Below are 24,355 nucleotides of genomic sequence, written 5' to 3'. Positions count from 1 at the left end.
TTCTATTTAGGATCCTTAGATTTGTTCAATTGAGTACAGAACTATAAGTGGGAAGCTTGTTGATCTGAATTGCCACAGAGGCCAACTTGGAATTAGTGTGTGTGTGTGTGTGTGTGTGTGTGTGTGTGTGTGTGTGTGTGTGTGTGTGTGTGTGTGTGTGTGTGTGTGTGTGTGTGTGTGTGTGTGTGTGTGTGTGTGTGTGTGTGTGTGTGTGTGTGTGTGTGTGTGTGTGTGTGTGTGTGTGTGTGTGTGTGTGTGTGTGTGTTTAAGGCACCTGAAAGTACAGTACATAACATACACTGGCTCATTTTCTTCTTTTCCTTTTAATTCGTCCAAATTGTCAAAGTTTCAATTTTGTCATCCTTGCTCTGTCTTATCCTTATTGATGAAGTCTCAATTTTGTCATCCTTGCTTTTTCCTTCCCTTCCCCCTGCTCAAGGGACTCCACTGTTGTTTAGATGTGGCTTCTCATTTGCTTTTCATCTTGCCTTCATGATTTATTCAGATTCAACTGTTTCTACATCAGACTGGAAGCATGTATTGACATGTGCACAAGAAGCTGCAACCAGTCCAACTGGAATCCTTTACTCCTCTGATGTCTCATGTAAGGATGGAATCTTTAGTCATCCAATGCAAGAGCTCTGTTTTCAAATGGGGAGACTGAGGCCTACAGAGAGGAAATGATTGATTAATGGCTCAGTCATCTCTAGCCAGCAGCTGTGCTCCAAATGCAATTGTAATTACTTATGGTGAGGATTGGAAGGGAAGGATCTTCTGATGACTGTACCTTTAACAAACATGACTATTTGATCTTTCCAAGGATCTTGTGTTATTTTAACAAAGTGCTTGCTGTGAGCCCAGCCTCTAATTCAGGCACAAAAGTGCAGAAAACAGATTATCTGGTCAGTTGAAGAAAGCCATTTACTCAGAAAATGAGGGACAATCTTTAGTACCTGGATTCCTCTTGAATAAGTAACCTCTGGTTAATTATTATCTCCTTTAATCTTTGGTTTTCAATTTTGGGTAGTAATTGCTCCAAACCTATTCCTGTAATTGTGACTGCAGATACAAATGAGTCTTTCTGTAGCAATTAGCAAAAGGTCTTATTTTTTTCACGCTAAACTATGATATTTAATTAGTGCAATAGTAGTTTCCTCCTTACAGAGAAAATTGCATCTTTAAAGATTCTTGAGGTAGGAGAGCTCTGTTGTTCAGATATATTCTAGAAGATTGAGTGCAAACATGTCCTATTAGTTATTCATTTATGACTTCAATCATTATTATAACTACATCTTCAACAACACAAATACTAAACTATGCATCATGCTTCCATGTACATTATATCAATTTTTAAGCAAATAAGAATGAACATATTAAAAATTTAAAACAAACTACTGAGTAGAATTTATCACTTCATTTAATATTGATAGCAGCTCAATTTAAAGTTTGAAAACATAAATAGCTTTAGTATATTTGGTGTGGATAATTATATATAGTTTAATACAACTATTTTACAGGAGTGTGTACACATATAAACCTGCAGGTCAAATTATTTACATTTCAATACATACCACCTGTTTTCTAGTCATATTTTTCTCTTTAAACAAAGCAGTTTCACTGTACATAGATGTGCAATGCTACAGTAAGTCCTGAGTAATTTAGGGGTTATTAATTAACTATTATAAACTCTAGGTTTTTTCAGCTAAAGATCCAGCAGATTCTGTAACAAAAAATGTGAACAAAATAGTGTTTAAAAATATGCATCAAGCTTTGCGCTTAGATTGTGCTTAGCAAAAAAAACCCCAAAACCAAAAACAAAAGAACTCAAGAACGCACAGTAGCCACTGGATTTGAGAAAAGGTTCTCAAATATTCATGGTTAAACAATGTCCTATGTGTACGGATTGATGGGAAGTTTTAAGTGATGTTGCATGTTGCTTACATCCAATTTGTCAGGCATGGAAGACTCGTCATGATTGGATTAAAAAATCCCTTTTGCAGAGTATGAAATTCTGTGTAAACATCACTGTTCAGGTATTATATAAAAGTTCTGATCCAAATGGGGAAGAAATACAATGGAATAATTCAAAATGCTTTTCTTGGGATATAGCCAGCCACAAGGAGGGATATTAAAAAAATAAACAAACACAAAACCCAAGAGTATATTTTGGTGAAAGAGGAAACCAAATGAGAGCTACTTAGGGGTGATCTGTAAGGTCACCCATGCTGGAGGTCCTAAGTTGATCTGACTCTGGGATTCCAAGATGAGCAAGCCATAGCCATCTTGCCAAAAGGGCCAGATTCACTGCTCAATGAGAAAGAAGCATTGTGGGAAAAGGCCACATACAACTGTAGTGAAACAGTACCGCTGCCTGTCAAGGTCACCATCGCAGGCAAGGTATCTGTAACTCAAGCTCAGGCACTAGGTGGGATGTGTGAGGGGGTCCAGGTGGGCTGCTGCAAGGCGGCCTTCGGCAGGAGGGGTAGGCCGGGGGATCATGGCGTGGAGGCCGCCCTGCACCCGAGGCGCTTCAATGAAGGCACTGTGTTGGTGGTTCCTCTGCGAACCCAGCTCTACCCTGTCCCGTGGCTGCTGTAGTCAAAGACTCCTTTCTTGAAGAACGGGGAGAATTCACAAATGGTGTGTTTCGAGAGGGTCAGCCCCACTTTGTTGATGTGGAGGGGAGATGTGGCAGACTGGAGCATCACGTTGAAAAAGTCCCTGAGGTATTTCTGAGAAAGAGACAAGAGTGAAGACCATCGTCAAGATACTGCTGAGTGGGATCCAGAAACACCTCCCCAGGCACTTGGATGCACACATTTATTTCCTCAGCAGATGCTGAGGGAGTTTATACCTAAGCTAGTATGTCAGACCAAGCAGAATAAACACACAGCCACAATATCCATGTATGTCCACAGAAAAAGTTTCTTTGATTCCAGGGCTCTGATTCATAGTAACTCCCCCTCTATCCACAGCCAATGCTTAAAGGAATGCCCATGGTCTAGGCACAGGGATCAAGCTGGTAGCAACTTTGTGTCACAAGTTACTGCTGTGCTTAAAACCTTGTCCCCTCTCAAATGACTCATGTAGAAACCAATTCAAGGGTGGGGGAGGAAGCTGGTCCTCTGTGCAATGTGAAACATGTCACTTATTCAGACTCTTATAAACTGTGCTCTCAATATCTGCTTTGATTCTTTCTTGTACAAGAAAGGGAAAGGAAGTGGGGACACATGAGGAACAGATCCAGGCACGGATATTTACAGATGGTTTGGTAAATTCTATAATCATCCACAAAAAGAAATTCCAACTAGATGAACTGCTTGGGATGCCTTCCTCTCCCTTTTCTGCTGCAGGTACTTGACACATCCATATTCACCTTTGCTGGCACTAGGGAGGCAAAACATGCTTCACACCATGCTCAGAGATGCTGGATAAAAATGACATGCAGGTTCTAGAGGGACTACATATAACTCATATAACATAAATAGGGGAAATTTCATCCATCATAGAAAACAGGATAGAGGGAAAGGGTGGGACTATATTAGTGTCCCGGTTCCTTTAGACAATATAAACAATCCTGGCACAAACTTAAAAATAAACATCAGATGATTCTGGACTGTAACAAAGTAAATGTCTAAGAACTGTGGCATAATTCTGGAGCAGTTCTAAGCAAGGAGCGATTCTGTCACCTGGGGTCATTAGGCAATATCTGGAGACAGTTGTTTGAGTAGCAGTGTGTGTTGGGGTGGAGGCCAAAGATTCTATTAACAACCAACAATATGCTTGACACCCTTGAGGCCCAAGAATTATCCAGCCCCAAATGTTACCAATGCACAGTTGACAACCCTTGTCCTCGAGAGGGAGAATTCAAATGACCTTATGATTTTACCTACCTGAAACATACTTTTGAAAGAAGCCTCCTGGCTTCAGGAAAATTGGTTAGTCCCTATCTTAAAGATGTTACCAAGGGTTGCTATTAACATGTGTATCACTTACATTATTCTAAAAGTCTTCAACATCATTTTTTTTTACTTTTAGACATGGAATTGATGCATAATAAGCTGTACTTTTCTTTTCTTTTGGAAGTTGTGAGATCAAACCTAGTGCATTGTGTACCTACATTCCCAGCTCTTACACTGCACAGTCTCTAAATACAAAATTTTGTTCTGAGTTGATACATATGAACACACCACCAAACCAACATAAGGCCTTGCCTTCCCCAGAAGTTTCTTGTGGAACTTAATTTTGCCTAGAATTATGTCTTCTTCTTGTGATAGTCATTTTTTTTTTTTTTTTTGGCAAGGAATCTGTTACCCATAGACGTGTAGAAGGCTAGTAATGAAGAGAATAGACTTGAGCATTGAGGCCTGGTTTCCTGAGTCACCATTCCTAACACTGTGCCCCTAATAGTCTCTCTGTAAAGATTCTAAAGTTGAGGAGAGGTAGAAGCAAGAAAATGCCAAAAACAACTGCTGAAGATTAAACATTGGAACTCTAACATTTAATTTGCATCAAAGGAACAAAAGGAAAGCTGACTTAACTTTGCTAGGGGAAGAAGCTCTTCCTGAGAATATCAACTCTAGAGGGACCATCAAATATGGTTACCAGCAAATCTTCCACACCACATCTGAGCAGTGAAGGCATAAGATGAAATTCACAGGCACACCTCATTGCTTCTGGTGGATCAAGAGTGAAATGATTTCAAGTACGGAAGGCAAGGAGTTTCCCCATTTGCACAAGGAGATGCGGCTTTTCCACAGTTTAACGCAGGGAAAGGGATTCTTGCTGCATAGCATTGTCTCAGTAGCTCCAGCCTCAGGTACGCACAGGGTAAATTAACATGCAGACTACTGCTTACAACAAACTTTCCTTCCAGATGAACTCTAACAGACTAGCAGGCAATTTAAATCTGGGAACAGATGTTGTATCAACATTTGTCATAATTAGTTCACAAAGCAGGGTCCTTTTAAAGGGCCAATAAAGCCTGAAGGGTATAATGAGAAGTAAAAGTTAGAAATATAAATAAAAGAAAAAGAAAATGAAGTATTGCAGACACCTCCATGCCAGACTATGGCCACTAAATCAACTTTAGGTCATGCTTTTTTTTTTTTTTTTTTTTTTTGTCCTTTAAACACACTCATAGCTTGATGGAAACATCAGACAGAAAGATTTGATCTGGCCACTTTTAAACATTACAGAGACAAAATACTGCTTGGTCTCTACAAAACAAATTTCTATTTAGCAGGGTAGCTTGGCTTCCTTCCTTTATATAATCTGTTTCTGCGGTTTGCAGAAGGTGCTTCATTAGGAACTGTTTTGTCAATGACTTCACAATAATCCCAGGTCTGAAAGATAAAGCATGTCTTTTGTTGGCTGTATCCAAAAATATAACTGAGGAAGGCTGAGCAACTCTGGAGAATGGCAAAATCAAGGCACAGGCTAGGCCTAGAGATGGAAGAAGACAGAACTAAAACTGCAGAAGGTTCTTAAGGTCCCAGACAGTATCTCATTCTTTGCGGTCCCTGCTCACCCTTGGCACATTGCCAAGCTTAGAAAAAGTGATGAGACAGGATGATCGATTTTGATGAGTCAATTTGAAGTTCAGATGTACACATGGAAAATAGTGCACATTCTAAAATGTATGGCCTAATGCATTCCAAGAAAATGAACATACCTAGGGGATCAGCATCTAGTACAGATAATATAATATCTCCAGCATACAGGCAGCTTTCTTCATACCCTCTCTCCATATATAATCCTTTTTTATTTTTTGTCAGTCGTGGGGCTTGAACTCTGGGCCTGGGCGCTGTCCCTCAGCTCTTCAGCTCAAGGCGAGCGCTCTACCACTTGAGCTACAGCGCCACTTCCGGTTTTCTGGTGGTTTATTGGAGATAGGAGTCTCACGGTCTTTCCTGCCCGGGCTGGCTTTGAACCGTGATCCTCAGATCTCAGCCTCCTGAGTAGCTAGGATTACAGGTGTGAGCCACCAGCGCCCGGCTTCCATATATAATCCTTCTGGAGAGAAAAATTGCTACCTAGACTTCTAGCAGCACAGGCTTCTAGTTTGCATTTTGGAACTTCAGGTTAATGGATTCATATAGGGAATACTCTTTTGCATCTAGCTTCCACGGTTGACACCATGTCTGTGAGATGCGTCCATACTGTACATTTAGTTGTGGCTACTCATTACTACAATACAGGCATGTCTATAAGTGAACATACCAACTCAACTTTAAGAGGGACACACATTGATACTTTGGTCCTTTTACCTGAGTTCCACTTCAATAATGAGATCCACTTTCATATATCACTGGTGTCTGGTTAAGACAAGTTTATCACTCTCTTTCCAGTGATGAAGCTCCACGTTACAGCTTGAGGTACAATCTAAGATCAGCGAATACACTAGATTTTTGCTCCTATGTATATTTAAAATATTCTATAATTATATGTAAGATACTTAACAAACATTGGTGATTTTTGTTGTTTGTACTCACAATATTTTCCAATGCATCAGTGGCTGGAGGGAGAAACAAAAAGTTCTCCTGTCAAAATGATCCCTTTTTTATATGAATTCAAAATCATCCCAGTCCTTTCCTGCTTATAAAAAGTAATTCCAGGAACAGAGCTGTATCCCCAGGGTAGCACATTTTATAAAAGAGAATAAAAAAAATTGAAGGACATTAAGAGTCTAAGTGACTTATCAGGGTGAGAAGAGCAAAGTCGGAAAAGGATTTCTGACACCCAATATTCAGTTGCTGCATCTGGCTTTCACAGAACATTTTCACTATTATAAAAAGTAATCAAAGCAGACATATTTAAATTTCTGTGGCCTGTTAGGGACCAGAGAGGGCCAGTCACATCTGCTTATCCTGGTAATGGGGTGGTGGGTGTCACATTTGAGTCTCTGTTTTGTTAAATACTCTGGCTCAGGGCTACCCAGAACGGCAACGGCACCCCCTTGAGGTTGGGCCACAGTACTGCCCTGCCTTGCATACCTGAGAGGAGGAAAGTTAGGTGGAAGTTAAACTAAATCCTCTTCCTTGAGATTTCACAGCAAGAAAGAAGGTGGGCGGGCAGAGCAAGTAAGTGTCTATGTAGGGGGGTGATCTGAGTGGGTGTTCAAAACAGAGAGATGCCACAAAGAGACAGAGAGGGCTGTGGGCAGTGGCAAGAGAGGCAGAGCTTTGACAGGAGGAAAGAAAAAGATAGATGGGAAAACAAAAGACAAAGGGTGATGAAGGAAGAGAACACGACAATGTGCAAGACCAATGTTTAGGATTTGCTTACCAGTTGGTTAAAAGGATTTAATAATAATAATAATAATAATAATAAGTACATCAGATTTTTAAAATCTGAGTTACATTTTGCTACTTGGATGAACAATGAAAAATAATGTGTTTTCTTATCTATGCTTTCAAAAGACCAAATTTAGATGGCTAATCTAAGAGACATATTTCAATACTGATAAGGAGGTTCCCGGTGTTCTGCTGTTTGGGAAATGAACCTATGACGTGGCAGTAAGCTCAAGTGGAAGTAGCTGAAGAGAGGGATCCCAGTGAAATGTGGAAATGTGACTGTAGCACTAAAAAAAAAAAAAATCTCTCCCAAGCCAGGGCAGGAAAGTCAGTGTGACTCTTAACTCCATTAACCATCAGAAAACTGGAAGTGGCACTGTGGCTCAAAGTGGTAGAGCACTAACTAAAAAGAGCAAAAAGAGCTCAAGGACAGTGCTTAGGCCCTGAGTTCAAGCCACCACTACCACCTCCAAAATCTCTCCCAAAAGCTGGGTGCTGGTGGCTAAACCTGCAATCCTGGCTACTCAGGAGGCTGAGTTCTGAAAATCATGGTTTAAATGGCAAGGAAGTCCATACAATGCTTATTTCCAATTAAAAACTGGAAGTAGAGCTGTGGTCCAAGTAGTAGAGTGGCTAACCGTGAAAATAAGAGCTCAGGGACAGCATCCAGAGCCCAAAGTGAAGCCCCAGGACCAGCACCAAAAAAAGAAGGAAAGAAGGAAAGGAAGGAAGGAAGCAAGCCAAGGAAGGAAAGAAGGAAAGAAGAAAAGAAGGAAAGGAAAGGAAAGGAAAGGAAAAGGAAAAGAAAGGGAAAGGAAAGGAAAAGAAAAGAAAAGAAAAGAGAAAAGAAGAAAAGAAAAGAAAAAAAAGAAAAGAAAAAAAATCCCTCCCAAAATAGATGAAGGCAAAATCCTATAGAGGGCTTTGGGCTTCTAAAGTGGAGGACAAAGGAAACAAGAGGAAGAAGGCAGGATGTGTAGTTGTCAGAGACAATCTAAGCGGGGCTCCTGAACCCCTTCTTTCCAAAGTGGAATTAAAAAAATTCCTTCCCTGTCAAGACCCCATGTATCTGTCCAGGAGTGTCTCCTACACTCATATCCAAATCCTACCAGCTACCATTTCATTACCCTTGAGTGAGGTCATTTATCAAGCGCTTTCCACATTCTCAACACTACAAGAAGAACTGTTGAAGGCATTACCTCATTAAATTCCCGCAATAGCATTATGGGGTAGAAACTATATCTCCACTTTACTGGTGAAGAAACAAGTCCATGGAAGCTAAGTAGCATCCCAAAGGTCACAGAACATATGAGCCAGAAAGCTAGGACTCAAAGCCAGAACTCCTAACTCCAGAGGCTGGTCTGATCCAACAAACTGCTGCCCCATCTGCTGAAACCCACAGTCTCTCATTGGGTGAGGCCATCTCCACGAGGTATTATCAGATACCAGGTAGACTGCTGTACCCAGGCTTGAGGGTGCTTCCATGGCAACCAGTGGGCACTGAACTCTCCAGAGTTAAAATTCCACACCAACATGGGGAAAGGCCTCTTTCCCTGTACATAGAGGTCCATGCAGCACTGCTAATACACAGTTTCTTGCAGTGTGTTGATAGAGCACTGGGCATTTCCTGACTGTTTTGCCCTTTTTTTGGGGGGGGGTTGCTGGGGTCAGTTGTGGGGCTTAAACTTGGGGCTTGGGTGTTTTCTCTAAGCTCTTTTTGCTCAAGGCTAGCGCTCTACCACTTTGAGGCACAGCTCCACTTCTTGTTTTCTGGTGGTTAACTGGAGATAAGTCTCACGAGCTTTCCTGCCAGGGTATGGCTTTGAACCACAATACTCAGATCTCAGCTTCCTGGGTCCTCAGATCTCAGCCTCCTGAGTAGCTAGGATTACAGGTGTGAGCCAATGGCGCCCAGTCCTTATTACTGTTCTTGTTTTGTTTTGTTTTTCCTTTCCAAAGAGCATCCAGAATCTCCCTCTGAAGAAACACCATTCTATTCTTTAGAGACTGCTTAGCTAGCTGACACATCTGGTTGCAGAATTTTCTCCCCCAGGGATGTTCTGGGAGAAATCACTGACAAATGGAACTACTACTTGGAGTCTGCTGAATCCAAGAGTCTGTTAGGACAAGGCTCTCGTAAATCATAGAGAAGTATTTTCAAGAAATTCGGGTACATAGGTGAGGGGTCTCTGGTCTCTATTCACAATCAAGCGTGGGGACTGATGGGTCTATCTGCTTACAAGGTTCACTGTCACTTTCTATGATATGAAACAAAGTTAACTGACAACAGGCCCTAGGGCACAGGCAGGTAGCAGGCATCAGCTGGGAATCAGAGAAAATCTTTCCTGTAATCATAACCAAGCTTAAAGTTGGTCTATTGTCAGATCAAGATCTCTATCCAGGACATTCTTCTTCTAGGAAAGAGACTAATGCTAGGAGGTTTCTAACAATAGCATTTCAGATGGAGCAGGGTGTCCTAGTGGTACACCCCCCCAGCCAAGAGCAATCTATACAGACCAATCTTTACATTCTAATACTCTTTCAAAACATAACTAAACATTATTAATCTTTGAGCCAAAACAGGCTAATATGGTCTATTGGCTGTGTTAATGAGTTCTGAAAGGTAAAACACACTCCCTACAGCAATACTGGGTAATTCAACAAGAACTTGGCCTATTATATTTTCTTTTTTTTTTCTAGATGCAGTATATTTATTAGAAACTATGTTGCCATGTGCCATTTTATTGTATTTATATTAACATGACTCATATGTGGTCCAAAACACCATTTGAGTCTGGCTCAAAAACAAAACAAAAACAAAAACTAAAAACAACTGTTGTGGGTTACTGGATCTGGGCAAAACTTGCCTCTTCCATGTTCACTGCTGAGTTTTCCTTTTCAACTTCAGATCATCTGGATGAAATATGAGTCTGGTGATAAGTACTAAACATGGGTTCCACAGTTGTCCCTGACCAAAAAAAAAAGCCTCATACATCGGCTGGAAATCTCATAGTGTGGTTCCTTGTTATCTCGCTGTTACTCCCTTCCAAGAAGGGAGAATTTGAGATTAATGTAGACAGGAAGGAGCAATGGTGTCTAAACTCAGAAAACAATGTGAGCAAGAAAGCAAGGCCAGCATCAAGATATTTGAGAGGAACCACGGGAGGGCCTGGAATTCCCCAGTTCCTATGACACCCTTAGGATAAGTAGGAGAGGAGTTTATGCTAAGGAGCTTCCTTTCTTTACACATGAGGAAACTGAGATCCAAGGAGGTGGGTGACTTCATTGAGGTCAGCCATAAAGGTCAACAGTCAGAGTGGAGGGGACAATACTAGAACGACCTAATAGCCTCAAGATTCAAGTTCTGAAGTGTGAAGTGTAATGTGGTCTTGCCTCAGGGCTATCAATACCATGCCTAAATAGACTCCTATTCTAATCAACTACTCTCTCTGTGTATGTGTGTGCCCCTGTGTGTGTGTGCATGTGCGTATACACATACAAACACATTTTAACACACATGGTAGAGAGGCCTATGAATCACAAAGCTTCAGAAACATTTCAAACACCTCAGCCTTCTTATCTTTTGGATACCTTCTCCCTACTTTAATTAGCAGGGAAAAAAAGTCATGGCCATTTCATGTTATTAAGAAGTTTCTGTTATTACAAGCCTCGTGGTTATAATTGGAGCTGTTATTTCATGTGCACTATATTACCCTAGCTGTGTCATCCTAATTATTCCCCTGGCCAGCTCATTGTTATGGAACCATCTTAATTTTTACAAACTTTTAATATAAATCTATAATTCAATTTAAAGTTATAGAATTTATTAAAATTGAAATGTTCTTTTAAAAATGCAATAGGGCCGTACTGGCCTTTTTATGGTGACACAGTAAGAGAGAAGAGAGTTCAGTGACATTCCTCATTTCCAGAAGTCATCAGCCTGGGGGGGGGGGGGGCAGGGAGAACAACTGAAAGACAAGGATCAGTGTAAAAGACTTAAAGTTTCATTTACCTGGCAGCACTTGAAGAACTCACTGTCGACTGATAAGTTCTGAAGATACAACAAGTCTAGACTAAGTCACTTTGGGATGTTTCTAAACCTGAGACAGGTCTGGTCACCATTGGTCATGCATTATGAATCCACCTAATGTGGTCAATATGATTCATGCACTCAACTCTTCTAAACTCTTCTAAATTCTCACCTGACTATCTTTCACTGGCTCTTTTAGGAATCCTAAAATTTGACTGTACTGGACCAAATATGCTAGGTTCATTTCCCAACATACCCTTAAATATATCTAAGGCACTGATGAAATTATGACAGTGTGATTCATGTATCTAGCACAGCTACTGTAAAGCTACTCTCCATGGAGGAAGGTGCCAGACCTTGGAAATAAGTGTTCAATAAAAGAGACATCCAGCAGGCACTGGTGGCTCACACCTGTAATCCTAGCTACTCAGGAGGCTGAAATCTGAGGATGATGGTTCAAAGCCATCTGGGGTAGGTAGCCCAGGAGACTCGAATCTCCAATTAATTACTGAAAAGCCAAAAGTAGAGCTGTAGCTCAAGTGGTAGAGTACTATCTTTGAACACAAAAGCACTGGGACAGTGCCCAGGCTCTGAGTTCAAAGTTCAGAACACACACCACACATACTACGCCCCCCCCTACACACACCAGATACCCAACTTCCTCTCACAAGGCAAACACGCTAGCTACATGCCTCATTGTTCAGGGTCATTCTGTTCCTGTTTCTGTGGGTACTTTTTCTTGTGTCAATACTGTGGCTTGAACCCAGGGTCTCACATTCTCACTTGGTGTTCTTGCTCACAGCTGATGTTCTACTATACCTCCAGTTCTGGCTTTTTACTGGAGATAAGTACCTCACTGATTTGTCTATTCAGGCTGGCATTGAACCCCAATTTTCAGACCTCCGTCTCCTGAGTAGGTAGGATTATAGGCATGAACACCTGCTATTTTACAGTAATAGAACTTGAGAATTTTTATCTGAATTATCATTAATCTGAAATTAAATATTTGCATGTAGCTGGTGACTACTTTATTGGATATCATAGCTTCCCACCACAATTCTGGAATAATCAGTCTTTCTAATGATGATGTCTGAAAATGCATTAATATTTCTGTCCCTAAATTGTAATTTTAGGGTAATACTCTTGTCCACTGGCTGTACTTTTATAAACACACATGCACACTTACATACACAGCTGAAAGAGAACGTTTTCCTCTGTGTGTGTATGTAGGTCCATGTGTGCCTTTACTATAGTGAAAAGTCCTTTTCACCTGGCCTCTTTTGCCCCAACTCTCCAGCATCTAAAAACATTAGTGTTCCTTGCATTTTGTGCATTAGTTCTGCATTTTTCTAGAATACTTTATTGATATAAGCAAATACACAGATGTCTCCTCTTTCACTTGCACAATCAAACATTGTCTCAGGTGTATAAAAGACACATTTCTGCACTTTGTTTAGGTAAGGGTTTGTACTAAAGATCATTCTATAAGTCCAAAGATAATTTCTAATTTAGAAATTGTTGTAGCTCCTTATAAATGGACACATAGGCTACTCCCATCCTCTATAGTCTTCCTATAAGGATGTAAACTATACAAAGGAGAGGATGCTTCATGACAGAGTACTCAACAGTGTCTGCAATATAGAGCACAGTATAAATTTATTGAATGGATGAGTGAAGAATAAAGTATATTACAAATAGCAGTGATAAAGAATTTTATACTTTGGCAAAATTGTAGTATAAATTCCTAAAATGGAATTTCTGAGTCAAAGGCAGTTCTAATTCTGAAAAGCATTGCCTAATTGTTCTCTGTAGGTATTTTAACAGTTTAAACTGTTTCTAGCAATGATGGAGAAGAGACAATATGTGTGCATGATTATAGACTCAAGACTGAAAGAACTACTGGAAGGTCACCTAATTCTTTTGTCTGCCTTCATAAAGTCAGCATGGCTGTGGCTGTAGAATTTTAGCTAGAATAGTTTTTTTTTTCCCTCCTGGGGTTTGAACTTCAGGCCTGGGCACTGTTCTTGAGCTTCTATGTACTCAAGGCAAGCATTCTACCACTTGAGCTATATGCCACTTGTGGCTCTTTCTGAGTGGTTTACTGGAGATAAAAGTCTCACAAACTTTCCTGCCCAGGCTGGTTTTGAACTGCAATCCTCAGATCTCAGCCTCCTGAATACTTAGAATTATAGGCATGAGCCACAAGCACCCAGCTTGCTTAAATTTTTAACCAAGAAAGAAACTATACCTGAGAGGTTGGATCATAACTCTACAAGTTTTTAATTATCCAGGTATCTTTCTGATACATTTATCCATCTGCTTTGACAAGATCATGAACATGTCAAAATTGAGTTTTCCTATGTCCAGAATTTTCAGAATTATTTTAAAATAATCTTAATCCTTTGAAACTGGAATCTGTTTTTGTTTCAGTAGCAAGGTCATTAAGAGGCAAAGGTGGTATAAGGAGAAAATGGAGCTGGGAAATGGCATGTGTGCTGGATATATGGGTGGCCCCTGAATCATGAATTCTAGGGCTCACCACCTTTGTATGGCCCCTTCCCTTGATTTAAGTGTAGCCCAAGACTTGCTTTAATAAGAAGAATATACCGGAGGTAATACTTGAGAGAAGACTACCTAGATGTTTCAGTACCCTAGGTGAGCATGGTCCTTAGTGGAGTCAAAAGCACAATGCTGACACATAAATGCCTGACTTGGAATAAATGAAGCATCCAGCTTAGTCCTGACCACAGAATGATAAATACCAAATGGTGGTCATTCTAAAACATAGATTTTAGAGTTCTTTACCATGTAACAATTGATAACCAAAATATATTATAATAGGAGTAGGAGATGAATTAAATTAGTCAAAGTAGAATGAACATTCTTTTGATGCCTTTTTATAATTTATGATCAGACATAAATTCATATCCTATTCTCCTTCATGCTAATCTCTTCCAATCCTTTTAGTACTTCTAATGCATAATTCTGTCAGAGCAGGTACTTCTCTTTCACCAGCTACTTTTACTATCCTAGGTTTTAAAGTAAATACTTGAACTAAGTAGTCATCATTTGAAATGTGGCATTTATTTCTTGATGTTATACACAAGTCTGAGAGCTCCCAGTTAAAATTCATCAGGGCGAAAATGTTAGTCTGTGATTACAGAATCAGAACTATTCATTACAGCTATTCAGAGAATCTTCTTTATGAGTTTAATGACACAAGCATATTGTATTGAATTATTATGGTACTGCATCAATTGGATTCATAAATTTAATATACTCGGTCTGGTTCACATATTCTAATAAAATTCAGCAAGCTTTAAAAATTTTATAAGGGATATGTGTTTAAAGTCCATGTGATATTCGATTTTTACAGGTTGATGTTCTTGCACAGAGTACTAAATGGCTTCAATAATCTTGATACCTCTCCTGGCAGGAGATCAGGCTTCTAGAGAAACACCACAAACAGACAGGTGATATTACAAAGTTGGGCAGGGAAGCTGACTGATCCTTTCCCTGAGCACAGGTCAAAATCGTCTTGCCTCTTTAGCTCACGGAGAGGGAGAGGCAGATTGTTTTTACCCTGCATCTGACAACTCAAAGTGGAGAGAGCACACATCAGCTACCGGGAGAAGGCTAGCAGATTCTGATGAGCGCCACTCTCTCTACCACTGAGCCACCTTCCCAGCCACAGAGCAGATGCTGTAAGAGAAGCCCAGTTCCAAGCCTAATTCCTAGCTCCAAAGGGCTTTTGCCTTGTTGAGACATTTGGCTCTAGTAAGGGATTGGTAGCAGGCTGAACATAAATGCATCCTAACAACGTTTGTGGCATGGGAGAGAAGGCCAAGATTAGAGACCAGGATGCCCTCTCTGGCATATCTGGACTCTGGCTCCACCCTGTGAGTGAAGCCCTGTACAGCCTCCATGCTAGGTATAGGACCTTACAGGAAAAAGATCTGGGGTAAGCCCTTAACTCTTCCGCAGCCATTTCTTCATCTGATTACAGCATCCCTTTAGGATCAGAAGATTAAATGAGCTACTGTCTCATTTTACTGTCTATAAAATGCTTGTGGGCAGGGTGCAGTATTTACATAATGTAGAATCAATATTACTACTCTAAATAGCATCTGCAGATAGCTAGTGGGAAAATATGTGAATATTACTCTCCTTTAGATATTAAAACATATGGGCTAGCTGGGCACCAGTGGCTCTTGACTGTAATCCTAGCTACTTAGGAGGCTGAGATCTGAGGATTGAGGTTTGAGGCCAGCCTTTGAAAGAAAGATCTCGAGAGCATTATCTCCAATTGACCACAAAAAAAAAAAAAAAAAAAAAAAAAAAAAGCCAGATGTGGGGCTATGGCTCAAGTGATGGAGTGCTAGCCTTCAGCAAAAGCAGTTCAGGGACAGTGCCCAGGCCATGAGTTCAAGTCTCAGGACCATCACAAAACAAAAACAGACAAAACTATGGGTTTAAAATATAGACATATATAATTTAAATGCTGTCCCCTTCAGATGAAAATAGACAGTAGAATATTATTCCTTCAAATCACTTCACATAAGATATTAGTAGACCCTTTATGACAAAAGTTGTTTTAAAGCAATCAAGAGTTAGCATGTTTTTAAAACAGGGAATAATAATTATAAATAAGTTGAAACCATGATCTATATCAAATAAATGTATCCCTCAAAAGTTATTTTAAGGCCTGTATTAGAGGCTGATATTTTGAAAAGTACATCGTGGGGAAGAAAGGACTTTGTTTCCAAGCTCATGGTACCTTTGAGGACTACATAAAACTATATTCCTGACATTATGAGATATACAATGACTGTTCTAAATGACCAGTTGGACTGACCCAGACTTTCAAGTGAGAATGTCTTATGTAGTACCTTTTGGATACATGAAGTTAAGACCAAATTCAAATAATAAAGATGCTAAAAGACTGAAGGACTAATAAGTCACTGTACTTTTTATCTGTGGTTGACCCAAAAAAAGTGAATGACTGTATTCTGCTCTTTCCACTAGCTATGGCCATGGTTTTGTACAGAACAAGCCTTGCCTTTTATATCCTACCTAAGGTAGTTTGTATGTCAAGGGCAAATTCCCTTTGGTAAAAATCCGGCTGGTTGTGGCTATCTGAATTCAGGGCCAGGGGGTACGCTTTTGAGACTCCAGGAGGGAAGGCCTGTTGCCCCTTCTTTTGTTTTCTGGCAAGAGGTTCCCTAATAATCCCTGTGGGACTATTTACCTTGCAGATTACTCTTCTGTCTTCAGTGCTACTCCTCAATGTATGGGCCCTGCCCTAGGTCTCTAAGGGAAGCCCCAGGTGTGAAAGAGACCTAGGCCCTCAGTGGCGGGCCTGTGACCTCACTCAACAGAGAGGATTAGCCAGGGATTTGATTATCTGCACCAATGATCCCCTTCACGGAGGACAATGAGTACAGCATGACTATGCCAAGGAAGATTGAGGCAGGAGACAGTGGAATCAAAACTTCTCACATGTAACATCTCTCAAACGGGAAATGCAAATAAACATTCCTTTCCCTCAGCTGACACTATCAATGGAAATCATAGGCTGAATTAAAAATGAGTGAATACATGTCATCCAGCATGGAACTTTACTCATAAAAGACACCATTGGTTTAGCAACTGATTCACTGAATGGCTGTCAAACAATGTTAGCATCCTATAGAAGCAATGAGATGCATGGACTTTCTTCCCTTTGGTCCTTACTGTGCAGCAAAATTTTATAGGTTTATAGTGACTTCTCTCTCTTGACTAAAATATTTAAGAGAAGGACGTCTATCAAATCTTAAATAGTGCTTCAAAGCCATACTTCAGACATGCTCACAGCTTTTCTGGTCACCTATCAAGATCTGAGAAGCTGCTGTACATGAGAAACGAACAATGCTGCTGGGTGGTTATGCCGTTGGACACACGGATCTGGCCATGTTGAACACCAAATGGACTTAACACTGTTCCAGTCTTCCTGAAATCAGAGCCTTGATTCCAGTGATGATTGACATGCTATAAAAAAAGAGCAGGTCAAGTGAAAAAGAAGCATTGGTAAACCGCAGAAAGGAAGACATTCCTTACCAGGGAAATCTCACCAGGTAGAGGACCTGGAAAAAAAGTTATTAGACTTTTAAGCTATGATATAAAGGGTTTCTGATGCTAAGCTGACATCTAGTTTCTCTCTTTGTCTTTCTCTCTCTGTCTTTCTCTCTCTCACACACACACACACAAATCTGCCTTCCAAAGGAAGAAATGTCAGTGTACACTAAGCTATTACTTGAATATGCCCAGATTCTTTCAAATAAGAAACTGTAAATAAATGCAATAATGCAATTGTGAGCTGGAAGATAAATGCTGGTAATGGAAAAGGAAAGGTGGACATGTACCAAGGTGCATAAATACCCCAGACTCTGGAGATATTAAGAGCAGAAGCAATCTATTGCTTACAGAATTTAATCAAAGAACTCTGACTTTTAAGCCCCAGGATTCTGTGTTTCCAGCTGGCTATGGAAAAAACAAAATCCATTGAGAAAAAAAAGGCAATGCTTTCATTTTCCACCATTTTCAACTCTGATTAGCAAGTGCTTTTTTTTTTTATTCCAACATCACTTTCTTAATTTTAACTTATAAATAATATGAAACAGGTGATCTCAATTAGAAAACAGATTAGGTAAAGTCTTAATTTAAAAACATTTTTGGTTGCCTAGAATGAAAATTATATATGCAAATCTAAATGCATTTGCAGGGAATTGCTGGGAACAGAAATAAGTCTATTTAAAAGTGAAGGGGAGCTTTATACAGGCAAGCAATACAGGTAAAAAGTTGTGTGGAGGTGGAACAAACTAGTGTTCTCATCTAGTTATTTCCTGCAAATATTATCTCAAAGGGCTGCAACATATGCTGTGATTCATTAACATTACAAAACATAAGTGACACATATAGAAGGAAAAGGGATCATTGGGGAAAACGGTTAGCTGGGTTCTAAAATAAAGGCATAGTTTATTAAGGCTGCAGAGGACACTGTGGGGTTCATCAGCAAAGCCCAGTGCAAATGTCTTTCATCTAAGGGCAGCACAATATATTTGAGAAACAAATCTGAATAAATGGAGTTAAGGGAACAGTGGCATCTGCAAGAAAGCATAATGCAAATTGGATAGGGCTCCATAAAAGAGAAAGGATGATTCCCAAATGCTGATATAAATAGTGAGCAGAGAATTCAGTTGAGATGGGACAGAGACAGTGCCTCTTAAAAACACATGAATGCGCAAGAATTCTGAATGCGTCTTTTGGGCTTCTGCAACAAAGGAGATATATGAAAAGGCACTGCACCAACATCAATAGAAACAAACAGAACCAACTATTTCAGGAAGCGAGAAGCTAGGCCTTTGGGTTTATAACAACACTGAAGATGCCAGAGCCACAAACAGAATGCAAATGAGTCAAGAGACAGCGGAGGATGATGGGAAAGGGATAAAGCAGAATAGAAGGTGTGACTACATCTAACTAGAACAGGCAGGAGGTTCCATGTACATATGACCATATAAGATGTAAGCAAAATGAACCCCAAGATAGGGACACAAGTGGTTTTATCTTTCTTGCTGTTGTTTTTAAATGTACTTACAATGTACTGTGTGATTTTATTTTTGTTTCTTTTGTATATTCTTCCCCTATGGGATAACCTGTTTTCACTGTATTTGATTCTGGTGTCCTGCATCTTGTATATACATTTTTCTAATTTGGGGAGGGGAAGGGAAATACAAAATGCTGAAAGAAGTATGCAGTTTGATCCATGGTAACAATGAGATGTACAAGACACTATGTTGAAAATGAACTTTTTAACTTCTGGGTTGGTGGGCGGGGGAGGAGCTGGAGAGATGGAGAGGGAAGGGTTGGTTAGGGAAAAACAAAGGAGGGGTAACAATGCTCAAGAGGAAATGTACTCATTATCTTACTCATGTAACTGTAACCCCTTTGTACAGTATATTTACAATAAAATATATATTTAAAAAAAGAAAGTTTTGCAATGAAGGGCCTGGTGGTCAGAGTGTTTGAAAAGAGAATCAAATCTTCTGCAGTAACTGTAACAAATTGAGAATGCTTTATCACACAAGTGAATTTTCTCAGACATTTTGAATAAAATCTTCATAAATTTCTTTAAGGCATGAGTTTTCAACAAAACTTTAAATTTATGTAACAGAAATTTGGATTGCAAGGAAAATATTAACTTATGTAATTTGAATGTTGGTGTTCAAATGTTACTTTTCAATGTCATGATTATATATATAGAAAATAATATAAAAATATAATATATTATGTATATAACAGGAAATTATATAATAGGAAATTACTTAAAAATACTTGTGTGTGGGGGGCTGGGAAGGTGGCTCAATGGTAGAGTGCTTGCCTTGCATGCATGAGGCCCTGGGTTCGATTCCTCAGCCACCACATAAGCAGAAAAAGCCGGAAGTGGAGCTGTGGCTCAAGTGGTAGAGCACTAGCCTTGAGCTGAAGAGCTGAGGGACAGCGCCCAGGCCCAGAGTTCAAGCTCCACAACCGCCAAAAGAAAAAAAAAAATACTTGTGTGCTGAGACACATGAAAGATTAAAAAAACAAAGAGTAACAATTATGCTACAAGCTAGGCAAACAGCAGCAGTGTTGACATGACATGTGTTACAGGGCACGAATGGCATGTGTCTCCGTGTGAGTGGAGGAAGTGTGGAGAAGTATAGGTCCAGGGAATCACTATCACAGGGGGATGTTGGAAAATAGCATTTAAACTGACAAGGAGAAATACACAAACACTGGCTCCACTTGGAAGAAAATACCAAAAAGAATTCAAAGCACTGCACCTAGAGAAAGAAGAATGAGTATGAACAGAAAGAAGGAGCGGTCTTGGTCACCATCTGCAGTGCAGCCCATGCGTCTCCAGGGGAGACTAAAATGGTTGCCAGTGGTGAGCTCTATGAAGGTCTGGACTCTAGACCCTTCAAGACTTATTTTATGTTTTTACAATGAAAATTTATTATATATGCACAACTATTCTACCTATATATGTAGCATTTAATTATATGTATAAATGACGCCTCCGTATACATCTATAACCAATATAGCTATCATGTGTATTAGTATATCTTTATAACAATATTATTCTAATAAGTAAATCTATATAATACATTCTGTAATTCCATTTTATTTTATTTTTTATATTTTTTGCTGGTCATGGGGCTTGACCTCTGAGCCTGGGCACTGTCCCTCAGCTCTTCAGCTCAAGGCAAGCACTCTATTACTTAAGCCACAGCGCCACTTCCGGTTTTCTGGTGGTTTACTGGAGATAGGAGTCTCATGGACTTTCCTGCACAAACTGGCTTTGAACCTTAATCCTCAGATGTCAGCCTTCTGAGTAGCTAGGATTACAGGTGTGAGCCACCGGTGCCCGGCTGTGATTCCATTTTATGTATCAATATAATTACGTCTAATATTTATCTTACTATAATTATATATTTATCTTATTTCAGAATCAATAGTGTGTCACTGTTTTCTCCTAATGAATATTCACTAGATATTTACTATATTTAAAACAACTAAATTAGGGGCTTGGGAACAACAGTCTGGTCATATGATGGTTCAGGAAGGGACTAAGAGCCTCACTGGTGAGCCATTTGTTTATTCACACACAAAGGATAGTATGAGCACGAAGGGGAAAAACATAGCAGGCTTTCGCAGAAATGAGTAACTCGGCTAAATTAACAGTGGAATTCCACTGGAAATTCCTAACATAAGTACGAAGTGATCAAAGAGTACTAAGAGTCACAAATGCAAAAAATAAAAAAAAACAACTTTAAGAACCCAGGTATCACTGGAAGTTGGGTAACACTGTTCCCATCAGTCACCGCCTCTTAAATCTGGCTGGGCTTCCCTCTACTTTTTAATTTGTAATGCTATCCACCACTTCTCATGGGGCCCAGGAGCTAATTAAGAGCTCTAGTTTAAAAACCTCTTCCCTTCTCACCCCTGTGGTGTCACAGCATGGATGCGGAATGGAAGGGGCAGCAGAATGAGAAACAGCAAAAGGGTATTTAATTAGGCAGAGTAAACAACATGGTCAACAGCAACTTGAAGCTAACATCTGTCTCAGAATGAGGCAGTCTGGCCACCTGCATGTGTAGCACCAGGGAAGTGTGGGCAGGAAGCCTGTGCAGAATGCGCCTTTTTTTGTTTGTTTGTTTGTTTGTTTGCACCACTGGTGCTGTGTCCTTCTGCATCAGAGGCAATGAGACATTTAATAAAAGAAAACAAATAGTGATGCCGCTCTGTATCTAGGAGGAGAGTGGAAACAACCCTCCAGCTGTGCAATACTGCCATGTTTAGGCTTCATTTCATTTTACTTGTAAAATTAGCCAGGGAAATGAAAAATGTTCTACTGTGAATTCTATCAACACAGTGCACACGGCTCTAAGTCTGCCATCTTGAGCTCTTCTGTGTTATTGTGTTCCTGATGCTCTTTCCATAAAGGGGGAAGAGCCAGAGAATCTTGGTTATATATTTGCCAAACTACCAAAACCCTGAAAATGAGCAAGGTTGCCAGGAAATGACAGACATTACAAAGTTAACACCAGGGCACAAGAGGTGGAATGTAATTGCAATTGATATTAGAATATTAAAAGCCCAATGCATGGAAAATTTGTCATGACATCTCTGTCTGGTATGAACATGATGGCTCTTCTGTGATAGATACTTTTATGTGCCAAACTAAAGAAGGCCTGGCATGCCTGTGAACTTGGTTAAACACTATTCTGGGCATGCTTAGAATGATGTTTCTGGATGAGATTAACATTTGAACAACTAGGCTCCATAAAGCAGATTATTCTGGCCCCCATCCAATCAAGCCTGAACAAACAACAACAGTGACCCTCCCCTGAATAAGAGGAAACTCATTGTGAAACACTGACTCTTCTAGGGTCTTGAGACAATCGGCTTTTGGGCTGAAATTTAAAACATCATCTCTCTTGGTACTTGGGCTTACAGACTGGGACTAAAGCTATACTCTCTGCTAATACAGAGAGTATATCTGCTAATACAGACCTGTTAATTGCAGATCTGAAGATTTTTTCAGCCTCCATAATCAATCTATCTCTTGTTGATTGTTTCTAAAAATATTGATTAATAGAGTTTCTAAATCACTAGCAGGTAAAGTGGCTAAAAAGCACAATTTCAATACTGTGGGTTAAGTGAAGAAATGTAAAATTCTTCTTGTCCCCAACCTCTCCTTTTCCTTACCACTGCCTCCACAGAAAAACCTCACCCTTCCACTCCTGGTTTACAAACTCTTGGTTCCTTGCTGGCTTCTGGGATCAGATTCAAAGCCAGAGAGTTGGCTTCTGTGAACTGGCCCTTCCTTCCCTATCTACAACTACGCATTAATTTCATATTGGTCAAGTAGTTCTGGATTCCTGGATTCTACTCTAGTCCCAAATATAAATGAAAACAAGGCCCAAGAATCTGCAGTTTTCACAATTTTTCTCAAAGATGGGTAGAAGGCTTGAAAGGCTTGAAACACATCATAAATTGATGTGTTCAGTTGAATGCTCTTTGCACAACTACTTAAAGATAATTTTAAAAAGTTAACAACCCAAAGAAATAAACATTTGCTCATGACAATTTCAAAGACTGATCAGAATGTTTTGGGAACCACTGCTTTAGGAAGCACTTCAGGGAAAGAGGCACCTGTCTGTTCCTGCAGTACAACTGTGTCCTGTCCTGTTGAACTGTCTGCTCTAACAAGACTGTTAGGTGTCTGAGAACTTGGGCAGCAGAGGTACAGGTTCAGGTACGGATAGGCACAATCAGGTCACTATACTTCTTTAATGACAGCAAAGACCCCAACGAGGAGACCACGGGGTTTTGGATTTTTTTTTCTTTTCTTTCTTTTCCATGAAAAGCAATGGAGCGCCACATGCAAAACACAACTGCTCAAAAATCAGACCTGAATATCATCAAGCTTCTGCTTCACAGAAAGGGCAGAGATGGCTGAGCATGAGGGATGCACTCAGCAGAACCAGAGTGTCAGGAATTCAACAGATAAATGACACAGGGTTGCCAATACAAATGATAGACAAACAGGGAAGGGGAATCTACAGAGCATAAAGAACTTAAAAGACCTATCAGTCAATGTGGTGTGGCTATGATTTGGGTCTTGATTTAAACATGCCTATTAAAACCAAGAGAAAATTGGTGTGGCCCTCAAGACTGAATACATGATTTTTCAAAATACAGGATGAATGTGTGTGAGAGAGAGGGAGAGAGAAACACAGAGACAGAGAGAGAGACAGAGATGGCATTGTATGTTTTTAAAAGTGGGATCTTGCCAAATGTCAGTGGCTCATGCTATTAATCCTAGCTACTCAGGAAGCTGAAATCTGAGGATTGAGATTTGAAGCAACCCCGGGCAAACAAATCTAGGAGACACTTCACAATATAAGCAGCTAAAAGCTAGAACTGGAAGCACAGCTCAAGTGATGAAGTTGTAGTCATGAGTGGAAAATCTGAGTGGAGAGCACATGGCCCCAAGTTCAAACTCAAAAAAAAAAAAATCTACACAAAACATCGCAAACAAGTGAAATAAAAGGTCTTGCTTTTTTAAAGTGATACAATCTAAAACATTCATAAGTCAAAGGATACCTAGTATTTGCTTTTAAAACTCTGTGTTTAGGTCTCATATGCTGCTGATAGAAGCTACACTGGGGTTAAGCACATTGTTCTTTCTGATTTTATGTGTATTTGTAAGAAACAAACTTATAAAATTTATAGATTATGGGCTCTATATCATGGTATCTGAAAGTTCCCTTAGTCCATGGAGGTTTGGATGTTTGGAGGGGCTGTGACCCATCACAAAGGAGAAATAATAGGTTGGCATCCTCTGACTCTAAGACCTTTCCTGGTGACTGATATTAACAAACTGAACACTTAGGTGAAGACAATTGGTCTTTTGAGCTAGAAATGTTCACAAAAGATTGCC

The 24,355-nt window shown here is 39.9% G+C and overlaps 1 protein-coding gene across 3 annotated transcripts in view; it reads right to left on the bottom strand.

The window, feature by feature from the left end:
- Positions 1 to 1,417: 1,417 nt before the first annotated feature.
- Kif16b (kinesin family member 16B) overlaps positions 1,418 to 24,355 on the bottom strand; it is a 268,617-nt gene continuing 245,679 nt past the window's right edge. For all 3 annotated transcript variants that reach the window (XM_070006712.1, XM_070006715.1, XM_070006713.1), the window contains one exon: positions 1,418 to 2,732. In XM_070006712.1, coding sequence (XP_069862813.1) covers positions 2,574 to 2,732 — 159 coding nt within the window. In that variant the 3' untranslated portion in view covers positions 1,418 to 2,573. The remainder of the gene's footprint in view (positions 2,733 to 24,355) is intronic.

This window comes from Dipodomys merriami, unplaced genomic scaffold (genome assembly GCF_024711535.1).
Source record: "Dipodomys merriami isolate MVZ:Mamm:240054 unplaced genomic scaffold, mDipMer1.0.p SCAF_7, whole genome shotgun sequence".
Lineage (NCBI taxonomy): Eukaryota > Metazoa > Chordata > Mammalia > Rodentia > Heteromyidae > Dipodomys > Dipodomys merriami.
This window is presented reverse-complemented; position numbering and strand designations above follow the sequence as displayed.